The following is a 22,240-nucleotide window of genomic DNA, read 5'->3' on the forward strand; positions in this document are numbered from 1 at the left end:
TGTTAGCCGTAGGGGCCAATGATCGCTACCCTCTAGGTGCTCGAATCTGAAGTCTAATACTTCTCCAAAATGCCAAGTGTTTATGAAGGTGTAATCAATAGGACATGCCTGATTGCCTATTCAAAAGGTTTGCTTTACTGGGGGATATGTATTCATTCGTCCATTAATGCAGATCCTAAGGTTCTTCCTAGGGACAAGTCTTGTGTGGTACATTCTATATTTGGGAAAATGCTATGTGGTATCCGTGCATCTGTTAACGGCTCCTTATTTGATTTATCAATACTAATGGGGTCAAGCTTATGGTTAAAAATCTCCCAACATTAACATCAAGTGTTCCAGTTTACCTATACATATCGCTTGCAGAGCTTCCTTAAATAAACCCAGCTGAATATCATAATCATGTGTCATCCCTGGTTGTATATATACATTAATTATCATGCGCTGTGTAGACCCTCCAGTATTATAAAGGTCTACTTGCCCCGCAAGTATACAGCAACATTTAGTTTTTACCTCTGTGAATCTGTTCGCTATTCTAGATGAGGTCAGTGTAATTAGACCCCGCGAAGGACGGCCTGACCCTTGCCGAGTTGCACCCCTAAAAAGCCTCATAAAGCCATCTACCAGTTCTGCGCACAGCCAAGTTTCCTGGAAACACATCACAATTTTCCAGCCTTCCTTGAAATAGATCTTGTTTTAAGTGTTTTTTATAGCCTCCTCAGTTCCAAAAAACAATCATATGTCTGTGCGAAGAGCTTAATTCCTAGTCCACCTCACTCCCCCCCACTGTTGTTATCAAGGGATTTTACAAGGGGCTCAAAACGGTTCCTCAGATTTGGACCTTTATAATCAGTGGCTATTGTTAGTCTTAATCTGCCCTTATTTCCATCCACACATGTTCTTTGATTTTTAGAACCTGCTAAGTAGTACTGCACTTGGTTGGGAGCAGGGCAGCATGGCACTTAAGGGCTCTACTATTTCTTTCCTCTAGGTCTGGTTCATTTATTTGGACCAATCATATGTCTTCCTTCACTAATTCCATCTCTGCTTGCAATACCAATTGTCTGACACATTCGGAGTAAAAAAGAGCCTTTGTCACATCCGCCCCTTCCAAGTTTAAGGTAAACCCTATTTGCTTTATGTCCTCTGACCCAATCTTGCATAAACTTGGACACCAGGCCATAACTTCTAGAAGGCGCGAGCGGTTCAAGGGCTTAAGCTTTCTCCGCTGTTTTCTCCCAATCTCCCTTCCCCAAGGTTCCAAATATATCCACTTACTCTTGCTTCCGTTAGCACTATCCATCTTCCTCTTGTTCCCAGGGCCCTTTGGTGGTGGTAAGGGCCTACCCTTCTCCTGGCAATCTAAATTATCTACTTCTCCACTCTTCCCCCTTGTTATCTGCCTTCTAGTGTCACTCTTCCTTTTTTTCCTACTTTCCCTTCTTTCTTCCACTACAGTCCTTTACTGAAGCTTTTTCCCTTTTACTAGCTGGATGTCTTCTATAAATGATGCACTAGGTGCCTTTTGTGACACATTCCTACTTGGGACAGCTGCTTCCTGTCCTTGGATTATCCTTGGTTTCTTATCCCAGGCTGCCTTCCCACCTCTCTCCGTGAGCCTTTGTCTCCTGGTATTCCTTTGCTCACTTCTTAGGGAATTGTAAAAGGGTTATAGGGTCTGTAGCCTCTCAATCCCAATCCTCGACTCCTTCTTATCACCAGCATTGGCTGTTTAGGAACATATACTGACAGGAGCTCTGTTAACTTTATTGCATCTCTTAACTCGCCTTCTCTGCTTTCTTCTGGGGTACCTGTCTCATGATCCCTCTTTTCAGGTGGAGGTCGAACCAGTACCGGCATACAGCTGTTAATTTGTTTCAATTCCTCCGTTATCCCTTGTTATTGATTATGTTCTTTACCCAAGCCATTATTTGCCGTAGGTGCCTCTGGAATAGCCTGTAAGATTTTCTGCATTAGGAACATTACATCAAGTAAGGATTCAGCAGGTACAGCACTGGTATCCAAAGCAAGAGCAGACTGCCTACCCAAGGGAGAAGGCGGCAAAGATATACTAACTTTACTTGCTCCTCTGATACCCCTCAAAATCTCCTTCTCTTCCTTTTTCTCTAATGCAGAACAAAAGAGAATTCCTTCCTCTTGAATAACGCTACCCCTTACTTGGGGAGAGAGACATGGTGATGAAGATTACCTAGGTTTCAATGGGAGCCTCCCCCAAAAGTCTCATCTGCTCCCCCAGGAATATATCATTAATCGGCAGCGAGTCTGAGGCCTGAAGGTCATTCATTATGCACCGTTCAAATTCACTCTGATTAGAATCAAGTGTATTTTTCCCTTATGACACACTAGGTATCTTTTTAAAATATTTCCCCACAAATTCTTTAATTGATGCACCCTGTGGCATTACAGCAGATCTTTCTCCATTGTTTCTCAGGGCGTCCTCCTGTTGCAATGTTTGGAGTATACTCCCTACTTCTTGGCTAAAAGCTGTTCCCTCTGGAATCGGACTCTCCTTTATTCTAGAAACACCCTTCTGTCCCTTGTTCGTGCCACACGCTCCGCGTCACCAAACTTTACTCAGTGGCATGCTGGGGTTCCCCCTGGGATAGATGATCTATAAATATTTATTAGGTAATTGTCCTCTGTTTCCCTCTTCTAATGCCACTACCGCCGCCTCCACACGCAGTGTAGTTTAACCCCTCCACGGCCTTAGCAGTCTTCAATGGACTTCTACAGACTTCTAAAGACCTCAAATAGGGTTTAATGGCTTTAACTACTAGCATTATTGCACGGGGATACACAAAGGCGGCGGGCACAAGCACAGTTTGTTATCTAAAAAATCCAATTTATACTTTCTTCCACTTGACAGTGCACCGGTCCCGTAGTCACTCACACCATAAGATACTAGTCACAGCTTCTCGCAGGTATGTGTACATGTGAACACCTCTGACTCTGGTTAGTACTTTGGGTGATGGCACTCACTCCACTCACCACTACCATCACAGTCCTAGGAGGATCTTCCTCCTCCCCTCTTGTCTGCTACACGCCCTGACTGCTCTTCTTTTTGTTCCCGGCGAGGGCCCCGCGTGACCTGGTATGACTTAGTGTGCAGCCATGGTGTGGTGTACAGCTAAATTCCTTGCTGCCACCTGCCCATTGTGAGTCTCCCCAAAAAAATAATAATAAACTTTAAAAGCTTCTCACCTACTGGTCTCCCTGAGGGCGCAACCCTGAAAACCTGGGAGCGCAGGAGGCAGCAAAAGGCCACTAAAGGCGGCTGGAAGCTGCTGTGGTCTGCTTGATAACTACAGGTAGGCAGGAAGCGATTGCCAAGAAACGACAGGCCCAATAACAGGGAGCCGGAGCCGTAGCCCTAGGGCATCTGTAGGCAGCCGTGAGGGCAGTGAAAGGCAGAGAGGGGCACTTATTTGGGTGTGCTTCTCAACAAGGAGAAACTAAAATGGATACTACGCAACAATAGTCTACATTCTGGTTTGAATGGAAAAAAGGAGGACTGGACTGCACTCATTTGAGGCTTATGAACTTGCCAGACACAGTGTGGGACTTATCAGCTCTTTTGGTTGTGACTTACCTTGCTATACTGTACCACCTTAATGGTTGGTACCTTCTAAATTGTTCATTATGGGTCTCTGTATACATATACTATTGGGACTTGTTTTTGGGTTATAGCTGCCTGGAACGGTTTTAGATCTGTAAGATGTCAAACACACTATTCACTGTTTTCCTTACTGATCACTTATGCTATTTCCATTTAATGCGGTTGGCATTCCTTTTTATTTTTAGCATTTCTTGCTTTGAAATGCTCTGTATGGGCTATGTCATCCTACTCTAATACTGGGGACCTAAGGAATTGTTAATTCGATATTTAGTTGTATGTATGGTATTTCCTGACAAAGAAATACTGTCTTCTAAGATGGCCGCCATACTTTCTACTACATTTTATTCAATTGTATTCAAAATAGCCACCACTCTAACTTAAATGCACTTCCTGGTTTATAATCTCTGGACATGCTATGTGTGTCTGCGTTAGACACCAGGCATTCTTTTCCCTTGCATGCTGGCACATGTGTACACTTGTATATTTTTTAGGTGAGAAATATTGTTGGTACTATTTGGCTATCTAACTCCGATTCCATTACAGTTAGTAACGGGTTTGAACCGGTATAGAGGAAACTTCCATTCCAAGATGGCCAAGATTTCTTAACTTTTTAATCACATGCTCCTCAATATGGCCGCCATTCTTCATTGAAGGCAGTCCCTGGCCTACAAACACTGGGAATACAACATGACTGCTTTTAGCTCCAGGCTTTCTTTGCCAATAATTTGATTGCATGCTGGCACATGCGTACACGTTTAGCTGTTTAGGTGAGTGATATAGCTGTTAACACGGGCTATAAAATGCCAATTTTATCGCATGTTGTTATTGGTTTGCCCTGCTATTTTCTAGACTCTGTTGGTTCCGATAGGAACATCCGGTAACTTGTTTTGCTCTAAGGTCAGTTGGTAACTCGCAAGCTACACAACTAGTTCTATTACTGATAATTTAGTAGTAAATAGTTTTTTTCGGTTCCAGTAATTACGGCTAATTGCCCATTGAGGGCCTTGACTGAGGATCATAACTCCGGTCGATTTATTGAGGACTTCTTAATTGACAGATGTCCCTACAAAGGTTTACTCTGGTAGGTTGTCCCATTAGAACGCTTCTGCTGTGCTACTTACTGAGTGATTTGTTTGCTTAAGCATGGAATTACTTCACAGCACATAACTTAACATTGGTGTACCCACATAACAAAAAGTGATTGGTTTGTGTAAGCATTGACTGGGCTCACAATTTTTGTGATGCCGGTGACTATATACATTGGTCCTGATTCCTTTCTGTTGTAGGACACATTCAGTGGTTTGCTAGCTTCAATTATCATCCTGATCCAAGTGTTGGTACAGCATGAGAAATCTTTCCCGCATTTGATGCATGGTGTGGCAGCACATTTATATGATATTTTTGACATATAGCAATATCTAATCTATTTCTTTTTTCTTTATTCTCTCAAACTTTTTTTCTTTTCTCCTTTTTATCTTCCCTTGCTTTTAACAGGTCTTGGTTATATAGTCAGTGACTACTTATGTGCATCTCAGGCATAATTTTTATGTCCTAATGATGATCCCAACAATCAAATAAGGGATTGAAACATCCTCGACATTTATTACTTGTATTCTGTACAATAATATATGTTTTGATATGAGCAAGAGCACTGTAAAATTGTGACTTTAACTGTGCTTTTTTCACAAGGGGTATGCCTGAGGAATAATGATGTATGGTTTCAGAGACTTTTTTTTTTCCACTACACTATTTCTCACTTTCGTTTGGAATAAATATACTGGTTTATTGCGTGTTTTCCACAGACTTCATTGTGATTCTATGTGGTATTTAAATCTATAGTCTCTTTATCTAAGGTACCCTTGTTGCTTTATACAATACTTGCCCCTGGTCCCTTAGTACCTCTCGGTTGTCCCTTGTGTTTTAACTTCTGTGTGAGTAGAGCACCAAGTGGCTCCTTGTACAGGCTGAAGATGACAGGAGATAGTATGGAGGCCTCAGGACTCCACAGGTGATAGGGATCTTCTGTCACCTGGAGGTATCCATGTGGCACAACTGTGTCAGTCGGAAAGGTAGTAGGAGAACCATTGGACAACACAGCCCATGAATCCCATTTGAGACTCCAGGGTGTATTTGAGGATGGGATGGTTGAAGGTGCTGAAGGCAGCTGAGAGGCACAGCAATATCAGGAGACAGGGGGTCCTCTTCATCAGTGGTCAAGAGGACATAGTATACAGCGAGTAAGATTGAGGTCTCTCTGCTGCTGCGTGATCTGAAGGCAGACTCTTAGTCGTGCAGGAGATGGTTGGCTCAATCAATCAATCGTAAAATTCACAACTCACCCGCTAGGGTCTCAAAACGCTGAAAGGAGGGGGGAGTAAAGTGCTACTGCTCGAACAACCAGGTCTTGAGGCGTTTCCTGAAGGTGAGCAGGTGCTGGGTCTGTCGTAGGTGGATGGGGATGGAGTTCCAGGTCTTGGCGGCGAGAGCGAGGTTGGTGGAGTGGAGTTGACAGTTGGGAGTGTGGAAGGTGAGTCGCTCGTTGAGGTAGGCAGGGCCAGCGTTGTGGAGTGCTTTGTGAGCGTGGATGAGGAGTTTAAAGGTGATCCTCTTGTTGACGGGGAGCCAGTGTAGGTCTCTCAGGTGCGCTGAGATGTGGTTGCGGCGTGGGATGTCGAGGATGAGGCGTGCGGAGGAGTTCTGTATACGCTGCAGTTTTTTTCTGGAACATTGTCGTGGTGCCTGCATAGAGTGCGTTGCCGTAGTCCAGTCTGCTGCTGACGAGGGCGTGAGGCATCGTCCTTCTCGTTTCGGTGGGGATCCATCTGAAGATCTTGAGGCGCATGCAAAGGGTGTTAAAGCAGGAAGATGAGACGGCGTTGACTTGCTGGGTCATGGTGAGCGGCGAATCTGGGATGAAACCTAAGTTGCATGCGTAGTTGGTGGGCGTTGGTGCGGTTCCAAAGGCGGCTGGCCACCAGGAGTCGTCCCATGCAGAGCGGTTGGAGCAGAGGATGAGGATCTCTGTCTTGTCTGAGGTCAATTTTAGGCGGCTCCTCTCCATCCAGTTGGCGACGGCCTTTATTCCGTCGTGGAGGATGGTTTTGGTGGTGGCAGGGTCCTTGGTGAGTGAGAGGATCAGCTGGGTGTCTTCGGCGTAGGAGATGATGTTGAGGTTGTGGGATCGGACGATGTTGGCGAGCGGTGCCATGTTAAAAAGGGTTGGGCTGAGCGAGGATCCTTGGGGAACACCGCAAATGGTCTTGGTTGCTTCAGAGAGTAAGGAAGGGAGGCGGACTCTCTAGGTTCTGCCGGAGAGGAGGGATGTGATCCCGTCCAGGGCTTTGTGGTGGACCCCTGTGTCGTGGAGGCGTGTGCGGAGGGTGTGGTGACAGACGGTGTCGAAAGCAGCCGAGAGGTCTAACAGGATGAGAGCCGCAGTTTTGCCTTTGTCGAGCATGGTCCTGATGTCATCGGTTGCAGTGAAGAGGGCCGTCTCAGTGCTGTGGTTCCTCCGGAATCCGGATTAAGAGGTGTCCAGTGTACTGATGTCTTCCAGGAAATGGGTCAGTTGGCCGTTGACTATCTTCTCCTCACAGGGGAGGAGGGAGATGGGTCAGTAGTTCTCGAGATCTTCGGGGTCTGCTTTGAGTTTCTTTAGCAAGGCGTTGACTTCAGCTTGCTTCCAACTCTCCGGGAAGGTGGCAGTCTCGAAGGAGCTGCTGATGATCATACGGAGTTGGGGGGCGATGATGGGGCTTGCTTTGTTGAAGAAGTGGTGGGGGCAGGGGTCAGAGGGTGATCCGGAGTGGATGGTGCTCATGATTTTGATGGTGTCCTCGTCATTGATGGGGTCTAGAAGAGCAGGCGGTCGATGTGTCTGGGTGCGTTGGGGTTTGTGGTGGCTGTGGTGGTCGTGGGGGGTTGAGGTGTTGAAGCTGTCGTGGATGTCCGTGATCTTGCAGAGGAAGAAGGTGGACAGGGAATCACAGAGGTCTTGCGTATGGGGGGAGTTGATGGAGCAGGACCTGGGGTTGGCGAGTTCCTCGACGATGCTGAAGAGCTCTTTGCCGTCATGAGCGTTGTTATCGATGCGATCCTTGTAGAAGGATCTCTTGGTGGTCCGGATTAGTTGGTGGTGCTTGCGGATGGCTGTCTTGAGGACGGTGTGGTTGCTCTCTGTTTGTCATGGCGCCACTTCTTCTCAATTCTTTGGCACTCCCGCTTGGAGGCCTGAAAGTTGGCGGTGAACCAGATGGCCTTAGTGCTGGTGTGTTTGTTGGAGGGTTTCCCGATTGGGGCAAGGTTGTTGGCGCAGTCTATCCATTGTCTGAGGTTGAGGGCAGCTGTGTTGGGGTCGGTGGTGATGAGCGGTGGGGCACGGGCGAGGGTGGAAATAAGCTGGTCTTCAGTGATCTTGTTCCAACTGAGGCGGGGGATCTGTTGTGGGTGGTGGTGTAGGGCGGGTTTCTGGAAGAGGAAGTGGAAGCAGCAGTGGTCAGTCCAGTGGAGTTCGGTGGTATGGATAAAGGTGACATAGCTGTTGACGGAGAAGACGGGGTCAAGTGTGTGGCCGGCGGAGTGGGTGGGCGTCGTGACAAGTTGTTTGAAGGCGAGGTCGCCGAGGAGGATGTAGTCAGTAGAGGTAAGGGCATGGGTGCTGATTAAGTCTGCGATGGAGTCACTGAACTGTGGCCAGGGGCCGGGGGGCCTGTAGACAAGGGTTCCTCAGAGGGTGGTGTTGGCATTGATGTACAGGAAACTTTATGTATGTTTTTAGCAGGTGAAAGGCGAAGCTGGAGATACAAAGTATTTCTTACAAGGGACAAGAGCACCACCAGCTAGATTTTTGGCAGCTATTGATACAAAATCCACTGTAATTTGAGGGGTATTATGTGGTGCAGGAGACATAACCAGATTTGTATTTTGAAGAGACAGTGCATGAACCATTACGTATTTCTTATGGGGCAGGAAACATGAATTGTAGTGAGTGAGGAGGAGTTGAGAATGTCAGGTGAGCACCCAGCCCAAGCATAACAGTTTTGTTGAATTAACATTTTAAGAGATTCCCATACCTTGTCAAACTTCACCAATTTAAATCTAGTTCATAAACCTATATTCACGACATTAAAAACTCCCCATTGAACTATAAGTTATATCTTCGCATTTTGGTGTACGAACTCAAGATAATTGAACTCATTAAACTACGATCTCTTTGTAACCGAGAATGGTATAGTGCAGAAATAAACTTATTTCAACAAATAGGATCATTACTCTCCAAGATAGGCTTTTATCCCAGTGTGCAGAAAAAGAGTTCTCTTACCTGAAACTCTGCAGTTTTTGGATTAGCAATGTGTACAGCTTTGGTCACTGATATATCAACACACAGCTTACTGGCAATATCTTCTTCAGAACACTGCAGGGGGAAGAGATTGCTGAGCATTACAAATATTTTATTTTCATTACAATCAAATTCTTCATTTATGATTGCTGATGAATAGTAGCTAATTGTACATATAAAAACCTACAATTAAGAGAAATTACTAGTGATGGTCACAAAACAGCCTAGCTGCTGTTTCGCAGCATAGATCTGTGTTTTAAACAACATGCAGCAAAAATCCTCCATGCATTCTAAATTGATTTTTCAATTTTTCATTATATAAAAAGGACAAAGTTACCTTTATTCCGCTACTTAGTCAACGGGTCATTTTTCCATTTCAACCAGTAGTTTTTGTGACACACAGTGGCAGGACTAATTATTTAATACATAGCTACGTGTCAGTACAGGGTATACATTTGACATGCCCCCAAGTGTTTGCACACACCCTTATCAGATAAACTTTAAACATAAGAAGCCAAAACAAAAGTGTTTTTAGACCAATAGCGGTAGAACGAGGAGAATAAAGTTACATTTATAAAGAGCATATGAACTAGGACTAAAAGAGTCACCTTGAAAGTAACTCTACCCTAGTCTTTATGAGAATGAGAAAATATGGAAAACAAAAAGTACTCAGCATCTGAGGTACAGGCTAAGATTTTGGCAGAACTTCCAGGCACAATTTTACAGCCCTTGTGGAGGGAGCCTCTGGGGCGTAACACTGTTAGAATGTATGTAGCAACAGTAAATACCTGCCTTTCATTTACCTCTGATAAGCACATGGGTAGAGAATACTGCTGTCGCAGAATTTGTCCTAGTGAAGTGTGCCACAATGCCAGATAGAGTTTGGGCTCCAGAATGCAGCAATAGGTGATGATATCCGTTTCACAATGGTGGCCTCACCAGTCACTCGACCAGCATTTTTGAACTCAGAAGTCATAAAAAGTTTAATAAAAACAGACTGCTGGTTTGGTCCAGTTAGTAATGCAAAACATGCTTCAAGTCACACTTTGTAGGATTTCCTCAACCAAGGAGGCAAAGGGATATGGAAATTAGAATCTCCCAATTCAGCTGTGAAGTACTTTTGGCACAAAGGAAGGATAGGTCTGGAGAACCACAGTTTCTCAATGTAAAAGTGAACGGCTTTGTGGTGCAAAGTACCTGTATCTTTACAACCCCCAGCAAAATCTATGGCCACCAAAATGCAAATCAGTTTAATGTCACATGAGACCACAGGCCTCCAACAAGTTGCCATGATCTCATTGACCTTCAAGTGTCCTGTCTCTTTGATCATGAACTGCCTCAAGATCTCTATCACTGTCTGTGCAGGAGGAAAAACTTTTGCTAGGCAGTAAGTCAGAAGGCTCCTATGACCTGAAAGCTTTCAGAAAAACCAACACTGATTTGGGATCATTCAAGCGGAACCCAAGGTAGAGTTGGGTCTCAAGTGCAGGGGCTCTGTATTCTTGTTTTATGCTGCTCTGAAGAGGCAGTCATTAAGGTAGAGGTAGCACTGGACCTCTTCCTTCACAGAAATGCCGCCACCAGTTCAAGAACCTAGGAGGAAGATATAAAAGGCAACATTGAAATTGAACAGCAGTATCCTATACCAGTAGCACTGGTTTTCCACAGTATATAAGCTGTACCAAACAGGTACATGGAAGGAGGCATGCTTATAGTCCACTAAAGTAATAATTTTGGAAAGCTGCCAGCAACTGAGTCAAAGTCAGTATTTTGAGTTTTCGCAAGGAGAGTAACTTGCTTAGACTGCAGAGAAGCCACCTTGGTTAACAATGTGAGAGATTTCCCAATCACTGAAAGAAAGGGCAACTGGGAGACAGGAGGACGTATAGATGGAATGGCTTTGATGGTGATCAGTAGTTTGTACTGTGGAAGGATGTTATCCACCAATCATTTTAATAGGTTCATCCCATTGAAAGGGTGGTTGATCAAATGTATCTGGGCCTCCTGTGTAAGCCTTGAGGATTTGAGCTGCACTGCTGGCACATTGCCACATGGCCCTTCTGGAGTTCAGGGTACTGGCTGTGTGGATGAGATCCTCTGATGATATCAGTTTCTGTTTCACATCTTCTTTGCCCAGGCTAAGCACCAACTTGCACACTTCCTGACAATAATTCGAAAGCAATGAGGTATACTATTCAAACTCATGCCAGATATTGATGATGGGGGTATTTTCTGCCCATATGTCTTTAGGCACTTGGCCTCCTTCTCCATGTAGAAAGACAATGCTTTAGCCTTCAAGAAATGTCCTATAACAAAAAAAAAAAAACACTCAGTTATGGGAGTTTCCAAAGCACACACAGTGGACTTGTGGACCAGGTGCTTGTCTGGTGAGTTTTAGGGTGAGCTGCCATTACAACTAGAGTCCACAATGTGGTCATTACCACAAAGGCATGACAACAGGAAGTCATTACCACGCAGGTACATTTTTCTACAGTTGCATGAAGAGTCACTACAATGCATGAAAAGTTACAACATAGGTAGGTATTTTGAAAACATGCGGCCATGCCATGTGGCAACTCCCGTGGGGTACGGCCTTTGGCTGGGTGAAGCGAGTTGGCTGCAGGCCTTGGAATGCCTTGCACACAGCTTTTGGTATGGCGTAAGTTGGAGTTGGCTGCAGGCCTGGTCCTGCACTCAACACCACTCAGGCAACCACGGGCCAACGCACATGGTCTTTGGCATAGCGCAGTGTAGGTTAGCGGCAGGCACAACCGCCTGTATGTGGCCAACTTACCACAGACACTCACAGTCACAGTTTTTTTTAATAGGTTTCTGATCCAGAGAGACTCGTGGAAGCCAAAGAGGGCCCCTATACTCCTGCAGGACTCTAGCGGAGTGAGTGGGTACCAAAGGCTCCCGCTGAAGTCCAGCTGATTCGCAGCATCCTACACGGAAACATTTTTTTTAAGCTTTGGCAACAGGAAGGGTCACTTGGTGGGCCATCCAACAAGGTTCAGGGTTTCAGCTATGTAGATTTCTTTTTAAGACCTTTTGTAGAAGCATTACTATTGCATGTAAAAGATATTGGAGATTTCCTCAGAATAACAGAGGGGATATGCTTGTAGGATAATTATCTTTTTATAAGTTTGGATGTAAAACAGCTTGTACACATGTATTCACATGATCTAGGTATAATGGCATGCCATCATCTCTTCAGGACAAGGTCATTAGCTTTTCTTCTTTACAGATTTGTATAGACAATCCCACGGCACGGATATGGGGATCTGTTTTGCCACACAGCTGTGCTGGGCTTCATATGAGCTGGTGGGAGGAACCGTTTTTAGGGCAGCATCCATCTTTCTGATGAACATGTAGTGCTCTGGGTTTGATATATAGACTATTCTTTTGTCACCTAGAATGGATTAATGCAGAAAGTACATGATTTTGTAAACCTATATAATTACAAGGGATTTGGGCAAGAACTCGATCAACTTTTTAGACATTAAAATTAAAGTGAATAAAATCAAACTTGAAACTAAGTTATTTAGGAAGAAACAGTGGGCAATAGCTTTTTATGCACTTCTAGCAACCAATCAAAAATCCTCATTTATCGTGTCCTATATGGGGAACTATTACGAGCATAGAGAAATTGCAGGACTGAATATGCCTTTCAAGATGAAAAGAAAATTATGAACAGGAGGTTCCAAGAGAGAGGTTATACTACATGTACTATACAATAAGCAGTAGAAAGAGTAGGAACAACTAAAAGAGAAGACCTATCGTAAGAGACCATAGCAAAAAGACGGAATCTGCCATCAATAGATTCATACCCACATACAGCTATAAAGCTCAAAAACTGAGACAAATTTTAAAGAATGTTGCCATGTTATACTTGGTGATGATACTCTTTCAAAATATCTAAACAGGCAACCCAAAATAACATTTAGGTAGAGTAAATCTTTATGGGCTGTCCTGGGTAAAAACATGATAATGAAAGACACACCCAACAGGAGACATGTTTCCCCTCAAGGGGTTTTCAGAAGAGCCAATTGCACAGCATGCGAGCTAAGTGTAAGTGTCAAGAAGATAATATTCCCTATGGAGAAAAGAGTGTTTGTGATTCGTAAAAATCTCTCTTGCAATTCTGATTTTTGTATCGATGGCTTAACTCTACCGGTAATAAATACTATATAGGAAGCATAATATATGAAGCCAAGAAATGTGTATTGGAATACATGCAAGCTATAATCAAACAGGATAAACTATACCTAGAAGCAAGAATCCCATTCTAGTGGCGCAGGTCAACTACAATTTGTAGTACTGGACATAATACCACCCAATTTAAGAGGAATAAGGACATTGGAGTTAAGAAGTTTTGAGTCACAATACATTATTGATTTTCAACACCCCAAGTCCTAATAGATTAAATTTAGATGAGGAATTAGTGGTAGACTTAGGTTGACCCTTCAGGTACTTGGTCCCTTATTTAAGTGCCATTTCCATACTGTGAAATTTATTTAGCTATATTGGACTTGTTTTCCCGATGTTAATAAGTGGCACTCATGTCTTCGTCAATTGATTTTAACTTTAAGTTCTTTACATAGGTTCACGTGAATGGTTCAGCACAGGCTTTTTTGTTAAATTTTGGGAGTGAATTTGGATTGATGCAATCAAAGGGTTCCACACTTATCTCATCTGTGTACTTTAACGTTATGTCATTTAATTTATCACTTCCGAGTGTTCCCAGTTAGGTTGGACAGATCATAGGCTGGTATCATTTTAGGTTCAAGGGATACCGTCGACCAAGTATTTTCCTAGCCCCCAGAAGAGTAAAAGGACCTGGGGTAAACTTAAAACAGAGAAGTTTGCTCACGCTTAGAAGAAATCTAATAAGAGGGTCCATTAGAACTTGGTCCACCTGGGGCAAATTTCAATAATTGGGTGAGGTCTGTGGTGGATGAGGGGGCTCCCGTGGGGAGAACTAGCTTTAAAGGTGAGATAAACCTTCGGCCCGTGGTACTGAGGGGAGCTGAAAGAACTTCAAAAGCAGTGTAGGTGACAGGGGAGGAAATGGAAACTGATCTTGGAGCCGGTACAGAGAACCAAGCTCAGAGAGCTTACTGGGAAATATAAAAGTGCTATCAAGGAGGCTAAAGCAAGCTTTTTTGTTCAGAAAATTAAAACAGCAATGAATATTCCGAAGGAGCTTTTTAACACAGTTCACTCCCTCATGTCCCCCAGGCCACTTCAAGTAGTGGAGAATTCGAAAATCTTTTGTGACAAAGTAGCCCAGCACTTCAGAGCGAAAATCTTGAAGATCAACACTAAGTTCAAGGCCCTTTTGGAGGAACCACGTGATTCTGGGCCACATCTAAGTCAGAACAAAGGCAGGGCAGAACAATTTATCTTAGTGGATTTGGCCAGCTTCTCTCTGGTTCCTGCGTCTAAGATCAAGACCCTGCTTATGGGAATTACACTGGGTTCTCCTGATGAACCATGCTCACACCCAGGACCCTTCAACTGTTGACAGACCTCCTAGCTGAGGCCCCGGAGGCGATCTTTGAAGAGGTACTGGAGACGGGGTGTAACCACAGGTCTGGAAAGAGGCAGTTGCTATCCCGCTGAAAACGAAACCGGTTGGGGATCACAGTGGCTTGAAAAAATCTACACCCTACAACCTTGCTACCTGCTCCAGAAAAGATCTTGGAGAAGCACGCAAATCAGGATTTAGCTAACTACCTCCATGTTCGTGATCTTCCGGGCCTCTTGCAGAATGGGTTCAGGAAGATTCATAGCACTGAATTGGCTTTCAGCTCCTCTGCAGTCTGCATCTGTAGGCAAGTGGATCAGGGAGGTGGTTCTATCCTGGTCCTGCTTGATCTATCCGCAGCCTTTGACACCATCTCTCGAGCTTTAAAGGTGCAAAGTTGCAGCAGACGGGTTTAAGGGATGCGGCGCTGAAGCTAATAGAGTCCTTCCTGTATGACAGATCTATTACGGTGAGCTGTGGTGATTTGAGAGCAGCCCCTTTTCAGCTCCCCTGCGGTGTCCCTCAAGAATCATCACTTAACCCAACTTAATTTAATTTCTATGTAGCCCCCCTGGCCAAATTAGTACGAGCGTTTGGCTTCCGGGTGTCGTCCTATGCGGAAGATACCCAGATCATCATTTCTATCAGGGACGACTGGGAGTAGGCAGTGGACAGGTTTAGGGAGAGTATGCAGGAAGTCAGCAGGTGGATGATAGCAAACTGGCTGAAAATGAATGAGGGAAAAACGGAGACTGTGGTGTTTGGAATGGACTACTCCATCTGGACGGAACAGTGGTGGCCTGACAATTGTGGGGCTCTACCTGTCCCACTACCAGTGGCCTAAAACCCAGGCGTTATGTTTGAGAACATCTGGATTTTTGACAACCAGGTTAACTGAACTGTCAAACTTGTGTTTCTGGAGGACTAGAATTTTAAAGAAAATTCTGCCACTGCTTCCAAAAGAGCTCAGGGTACTGGTGGCCTTAGCTCTTGTTTCATCCCGTCTAGACTACTGCAAAGCTCACCCTTTAAATATCAACCAGCTGTCACTAAGCAAACTTCAAGTTATCCAGAATGCAGCTGCATGCTTAGTACTGGGTTTAAACAATCACTCTTCGAATATAGAAGGGCTGCGTAACCTGCCCGGACTGCCTATAATTTTTTTTTTTTTTAGCCTTTAAGGCTCTCTACCTGATGCATAAAGTTCTTCATTCCGTGGGCTCAAGCTACCATAAGACAGCAGTGCAGTGGTACGTTCATAGGAGATTGTTGAGATCAGCAGGACTACAAATAATGTACAAGCCAATTTGGACTGTTATGCTGGACAGTTTTAGTTTGGTTCAAGTTAATTATTATGACCATCGTTAGGTACATATATTTAATGAAAGTAAGTCATTTGATAGTGAGATGCATCTCACCCCAGTTTAGGATATCCCACATTGAACCACAAACATTTGCCACTCGAGCTTTATGGCTGAGACTCCATTTCAATTTTATTTTAATTTTTTCACTTTTCATTATAGCTTTCAATTCTGAACTGATTTCATTACATTTTGATGTGCTAAATATATTTTTCTAATGGACTGTACCAATAGGAAGTTGACAGATGTGTTTGTGATATCCTCTACTCGACTCCTAACGTCTGATGCTTGTTGGAACGCAAATCAGGACATTGACAGAACACTGCAATTTCCACTAATACTGAATTTCTTGATCAATGTTATTTGTACACTATTTTCGATGATTACAAGAATAGAAGAATATATTTTAGGTGAGCTCATTGACGCGACTCAATATTCACCTGAGCATCCCTACAATAACCTCATTATATTAGAATGAATTTAGACCTTAGGATAGTGTTTTAGCACAACATGTCCAGTAACCACATATGATGATCAACTGATTGCTGATTTATGAAAATAAGATGATAAGATGGCGCTTAGCATCATTTAGACATTTACATAAGCCCGGGCTGTGTGGTGTCTTCCTTTTTACTTTTTAATTTTAACAAGGTTTCACCTTAAATCGATTGTTCACCACCATTTAACGCATGGCCATCATATAAAACAGAAAACTCAGGACACAAGTTCAGTTATTGTTTCCTTAATGTAGCATGAGTACAATTTAGTATTCCATTTGTTTTCGGACAAATGTCATTTTACTGACATTGAATGTATTTTGTTTAATGTAATATGTATGTTCTCTAGCATATCATTTGACTCTGTCCACCTGGGAGATATTATTGCTCAAATGTGTTCTTCTCGAGAATCTTGATATTATGCAACATTTGTATCCATCAAGAACCACTGGGAGTTAATGGTTTTTAATGTTACAAAGCACTGTCTAAGATGGTGCCCAAAACGACTCTTTATGACATTACATACATTAGTATGTGCTGCAATGTCATTTTTCCCTTTAGTGCATGAGTTCACTTTAAAAATGATTGTGTGTCTGCCACTGTCTGACCCATGACCAAGGCGAGTTGTAACTGAAAGGCATCAGGTAGTTTGATCGTTATAAAAAAAAAATCACTCTCTTTACTGACAAAGGGTGCACCCCTGACTTTCTTGGGGTGGAAGAAAGATTTATAAATATATATATATCAATTCCACATCCACACTGTTACGTGGCGACATCCACCAGCCGTGTCAGGGCTCTGTCACAGGCATTAACCCTCTTAATACATATAAATTCAAGTGTTGGCAAACCAAAAACCAGACAGTCACTCAAAAATTTGAGTATGCACATTAAGTGGGCAACACGGACCAATGTATTTCGGCTCAATACAGCCTATGTCAAGATGAATAACCCATCACCTTTAGAAAATAAATAGGCATGATCCACAGACATAGAAGCGTACTTCATCAAAATTTAAGCTGAATTTGAAGGTGTCTCGTCTAAAATTTCACAAGAACAGAAGGGGCTACAACAGTTCCATGTATTGGCAAAAAAAAATTATGCAGTGACCGATGTGAGGGTAGTGTGACGAAGCAATACTAAAACTGCATTAAAACATACAGATATTTCTCGCTGCAAACCCTTCTGAGAGGTTTTTAAATGTCAGGGAAGTAGAGGCTATTCTGATGTCATTAAAATATTTTTATGGGAGCCTGGCATGAACATCTTTTAAGGAGGGGAATATTGTTTTCAACAAAAGTTTAAGTATAAGCATAATTATGCTTCCCTGCGTTGATTCAAATGTTATATTTAATTTTTGTGTTAAATTTCCAGGGGTGTTTAGGTGAAGTCCTTTGTAACACACGAGTTGTGAGAGTCGGGATGTGCTGGGATCACTTCGCGTCTGTCAGGAAGCGGGCTGCTGCACGCAGAACAGCTTTTAATGAGTTAGACCACTCATAAGGATGCAAGTGGAGTTAACACATCCATATTCAAGACAAGAGGTTACCAATAACTCCAACTGCTATTTTTATGTACTGTTTGTGTTTGAGATTCATGATGATTTGAAGGTTGAATCTTGCGGGTCCTGATAATTCTTGCATGTGTTTTTTTAAGACAAAGTGCTCATTGAGTATGAAACCTAGGGACTTCGCTGTTGTAGCTTTTTGTGATGTCTGCATCTTTTTGCTCTTTTGTCCATAGATAATCAATTAAGATTCCATGAATAGTATAAGGCCTACGGTATCAAATGGTGCCACACTATCTAGCTGGATGAGGCAGCCGTGGTGACAGTCAAACATTTCTCTGTGTCTCACCATGGAACATCAAGGTAGTAGATTTGGTGCTATATCCTGGCTTGAAACCCAACTGGTTAGTCCCAGTAGACCATGAATTTGTGTGTGTACACTTAAGAGGTATTAGAAATGTTGTCCTTTGTGCAGTGTCACCCTAGATTTATTTGCCTTTTGATGAACCTTATTTTTGCTGGCTATAGAGCTGTCCACTTTACCCCAGCTAACCAGTAGTAAAGCACTTGTGCTCCTCCTTTAAACATGATGAAATTCACATACATCGGCTTGACATTTAATTTACCTATTAATCCCTAGTATTTGGTGCCAACGTGTACCCTGGGCCTGTAAGAAAGTAACTTACCTGTAACTATAGTTCTACAGTATTGGAATCTTTCATATTATCACATGCTTGAATCATTTCCCGTAGTCGAGATGGAAGTCCCCGGTACCTTAGAAAAGATAATGGCTACCTAGACATAATAACAATAATAAAAAAAGGCCTATTTCCTTACTGTTAAATAACCTCTCCAAGTTCTTATGTAAAAAAGAACCAAACTGCAGAATCCACCAATCAGTTGATCCCACCCTCTAGAACCCTCCTGAAAAAAGCTCCAGTACCTCAGATTTTCTAAGCACCAGTGCATATCATTAAAAGGTTGTACTGAGAAAAGTACGGTAAGCATCCCCTGGGAGGTGGGTGGGTCGCATGTGAATCTATGAAAGATTCCAATACTGGAGAACTATAGTTACAGGTAAGTAACTTATTTTCTTACTCCAGTATTGGAACTTTCATAGATTCACATGCTTGAATCAGACTATAAAGCAGTATTTACGTCACATTGCATTGAGAAGAAGTTATTAAAATTGCATAAAGATACATGTTATTTTATAAGGCATACAAACATTCTAACTTGCAAAAGTGCTAAAGTTTAAAATCGCTAATATTCATGTTCGTAAAACATTAAATTTCCAAGCAAAATCCCTCCCTACCATCAGATCATGCAATGTATAATAATAAACAGGAAAAGATGGTGGGAGGTAGGGATAGCTCACCTTTACTGGAACAGATGCCACAGGACCGCCTGTCCTACCGCCACATCTCCTTGAGGTATCTCCTCCAGACAATAGTGTCTCGTAAACGTGTGTGTATTCTTCCAGGTGGCCGCTCTGCAAATGTCTTTTAAGGGTGCACCTGCTAACAATGCCATTGATGTCGAGATAGATCTCACAGCATGTGCTCGTACTGAGGATCGTAAAGGCCTTCCAGCTGCATGGTTGCAGAACTTTTTTGCAGTTACTATCCATCTCGTTATGCCCTGTTGTGATAGGGGTTGGCCCTTTTGTGGGGCACTATAAGCAAAAAATAACTTGGACTTACGAAACTGTTTGGTTTTCTCCAAATAAAACTTAATACAACGTTTGATGTCCAGGGAGTGAAGCACCCTTTCTGCCGGAGATAACGTATTTGGAAAGAAAGTCTTGAGGACCAAAGGTTAATTGATGTGAAAGTCAGACAGTACTTTGGGGAAAAAAATTCAGGTGTGTGCAAAGGATTACTCTGTCGTGTTTAAATTGAAGGAAAGGCTTTTGGATGGTAAGAGCTTGGATCTCACTGGTACTTCTAGAAGAAGTAAGAGGCAGTAGGAGAGCAACCATCCACGAACAGTATTTCAATTCTGCTTTGTGAATAGGTTCAAAAGCATGCTTCATGAGCTGGGATAGTACAGTATTGAGATGCCAGGAGGGTAGAGGAGGTCTTACTGGTGGAAAAACTTTAAAGAGTCCTTTCAGAAACTGTTTTGTCAGGCTAGAGAACCATCAAGATGGAGATGTCGGAGAACTCCTGAACCAAGATATGGCTGCCAGGTGCTCTCTAATGGATGCCTGACCTAATGCTGAAGATGCCAGATGGAGGAGTTAGGGCAATATCTCCTCTGGTGGTGACGATAGCGGATTTGCTTGTTCCTTGTGACACCATGAACAAAACCTTTTCCATTTCAGAGAGTATGTTTTGTTTGTGCTTTCTGCTCTGGCTTTTGAAAGTATTCTACTACATACTGGGTGAATATTTAAATGGGCAAACTCATTGTGTTCAGGAGCCAGGCTGATCATTTTATTGATTTGGGGTCTGGATGCAGGATCTGGCCATTGTTCATCATTATGAGATCTGGTGAGACCTTCAGTGGAATGCGTTGTTTCTGCAAAAACAGTAGGAGTTACAAGAACCAGTGTTGGCGAGGCCAATATGGGTCTATGAGGATCAGCCTGCAACCTTCCCTCTTGAAATCCGGGGAATGGGTAGAAAAGCGTAAGCACATTTTCCCCACCATGCCATTAAAAAGGCATTCCCCCACGATCCCGGATGGTGTTCCCAGCTTGCTTAGAAGCGGTATTTTCTGTTTTGTGGTGTTGCAAAGAAATTCAGGTTGGGTTTTCCCAATTCCCTGAAGACATGGTTTAAGGCTCTTCAATTCAATTCTCATTTGTGACGGGAGGATGTTAGTTTGCTGAAGGTATCTGCAGTTTTGTTTTGTCTGCATGGAAGGTGTTCTGCCTTTAAAGTTACTCCATTTCGAATAGACCAATTCAAAATACTTTGAAATTCTCGAGATAGGAGAAGAGACCTTGTCCCTCCCTGCTTGTTCATGTAATGCATTGTTGTTGTGTTGTTGGTTCTTATGAGAACAGCAGACTGCTTTACCCTGTGGAGGAAAGCCTGTAGAGCCATAAAGACTGCTCTTAGCTCTAGGAAACTGATGTGATATTTCTGAAGATAGCTCTTCCACTTACCACTGACCTGCAGGTCCTGTAGACAAGCGCCCCATCCTTCCAGAGAGACGTCCATGGTAATGACCAGCGGAGGTCGATGGAGCAGAAAAGGAAGACCTATTGCCATGTTCGACTGATCTGACCACCATTGGAGTGCATTGATCATGCGTAGAGTCACTGTGACAGTGTCGCTAAATGAACCTTCTTTTTGCGCCCATTAAAGATTCAGTTCTTCTTACAAGGTGTGCATCCTTAGCCGGCAAAATGGAATTAGGTAAATGCAAGATGACATCATCCCCAGTAGAGACTTGTAGGTGAATATTGAAAGAAACTTTTTCCTTTGAATTCTGTTTACTAAAGACTTGATTTTCATCTGTCTTTCTAATTTCGGGAGGGCCTTGTCCCTGACTGTATCTATTGACGCCCCCAAGAAAGTAGTCACTCTTGCTGGCAAGATCTTTGACTTGTTCCAATTTAACGTGAGACCCAGTTCATCGAATAGCTCCACACATGCCCTTGTTGAGTTGTGAGCCACTGGATTTGATTGCGCTTTTATGAGTCAATCGTCTAAATATGGAAAAATCTGGTGTTTTTGCTTCCTCAGCCAAGCTGCTACTGGCGCTAGACAATTTGTGGATATTCTGGGGGCTGATTTGAGGCCAAATGGAAGAACTTAGAACAGGAAATGGCTTCCGGTACTGTAAAGCGAAGGAATTTCCTGTGGCAGGTGAGATTGGGATATGAAAGTATGCATCCTGTAGATCCAGGGTTGTCAAAATCTCAGTCGTTCATACGGAGGAGAATCTCCTGTAACGTGACCATACAAAAGGTTTGGCGCTTGAGACACTTGTTGAGGTCTCTGAGATCAAGAATAGGGCACCAATCTCTCCAGTTCTTGCGTATCCAAATGAATCTGGAGTAGAATCCTTTCCCCTGCTGTGAAGAAGGGACTCTCTATTGCTCCTTTCTTTAACATGGTCTTGACCTCTAACCAGAGTTATTTTAGATGTTTTTGAAGGGAGGTGTGTGGAGGGTGTGATGGCGGAATTTGGGTGAATTCCAAAGTGTGGCCGAATTTCACTATAAGACCCACTGGTCCGATGTTATTTATTTCCATTTTTTAAAGAAATGAAAAATTAATTTTGTCCCCTATCTTGTGAATCGGTGGTGGGGAAGTAGCCGGAGCTTGAAGTCGGTCATTGGTGACGGCCTGTGTCCTTCTCTTGACGGGCTCTACCTCTAGGAGAGGGTCTAGCATACGATGCTTGAGGTGGTTGCCT

At 43.3% G+C, this 22,240-nt stretch overlaps 1 protein-coding gene across 1 annotated transcript in view; it reads right to left on the bottom strand.

Moving 5' to 3' along the window:
• Positions 1-22,240, bottom strand: part of FARSB (phenylalanyl-tRNA synthetase subunit beta) — a 326,792-nt gene that overhangs the window by 120,692 nt on the left and 183,860 nt on the right. Inside the window, exon 14 of the mRNA XM_069213466.1 lies at positions 8,955-9,047. Coding sequence (XP_069069567.1) covers positions 8,955-9,047 — 93 coding nt within the window. The remainder of the gene's footprint in view (positions 1-8,954; positions 9,048-22,240) is intronic.

The sequence above is a fragment of the Pleurodeles waltl genome, chromosome 11 (assembly GCF_031143425.1).
Source record: "Pleurodeles waltl isolate 20211129_DDA chromosome 11, aPleWal1.hap1.20221129, whole genome shotgun sequence".
NCBI classification, from domain to species: Eukaryota; Metazoa; Chordata; class Amphibia; order Caudata; family Salamandridae; genus Pleurodeles; species Pleurodeles waltl.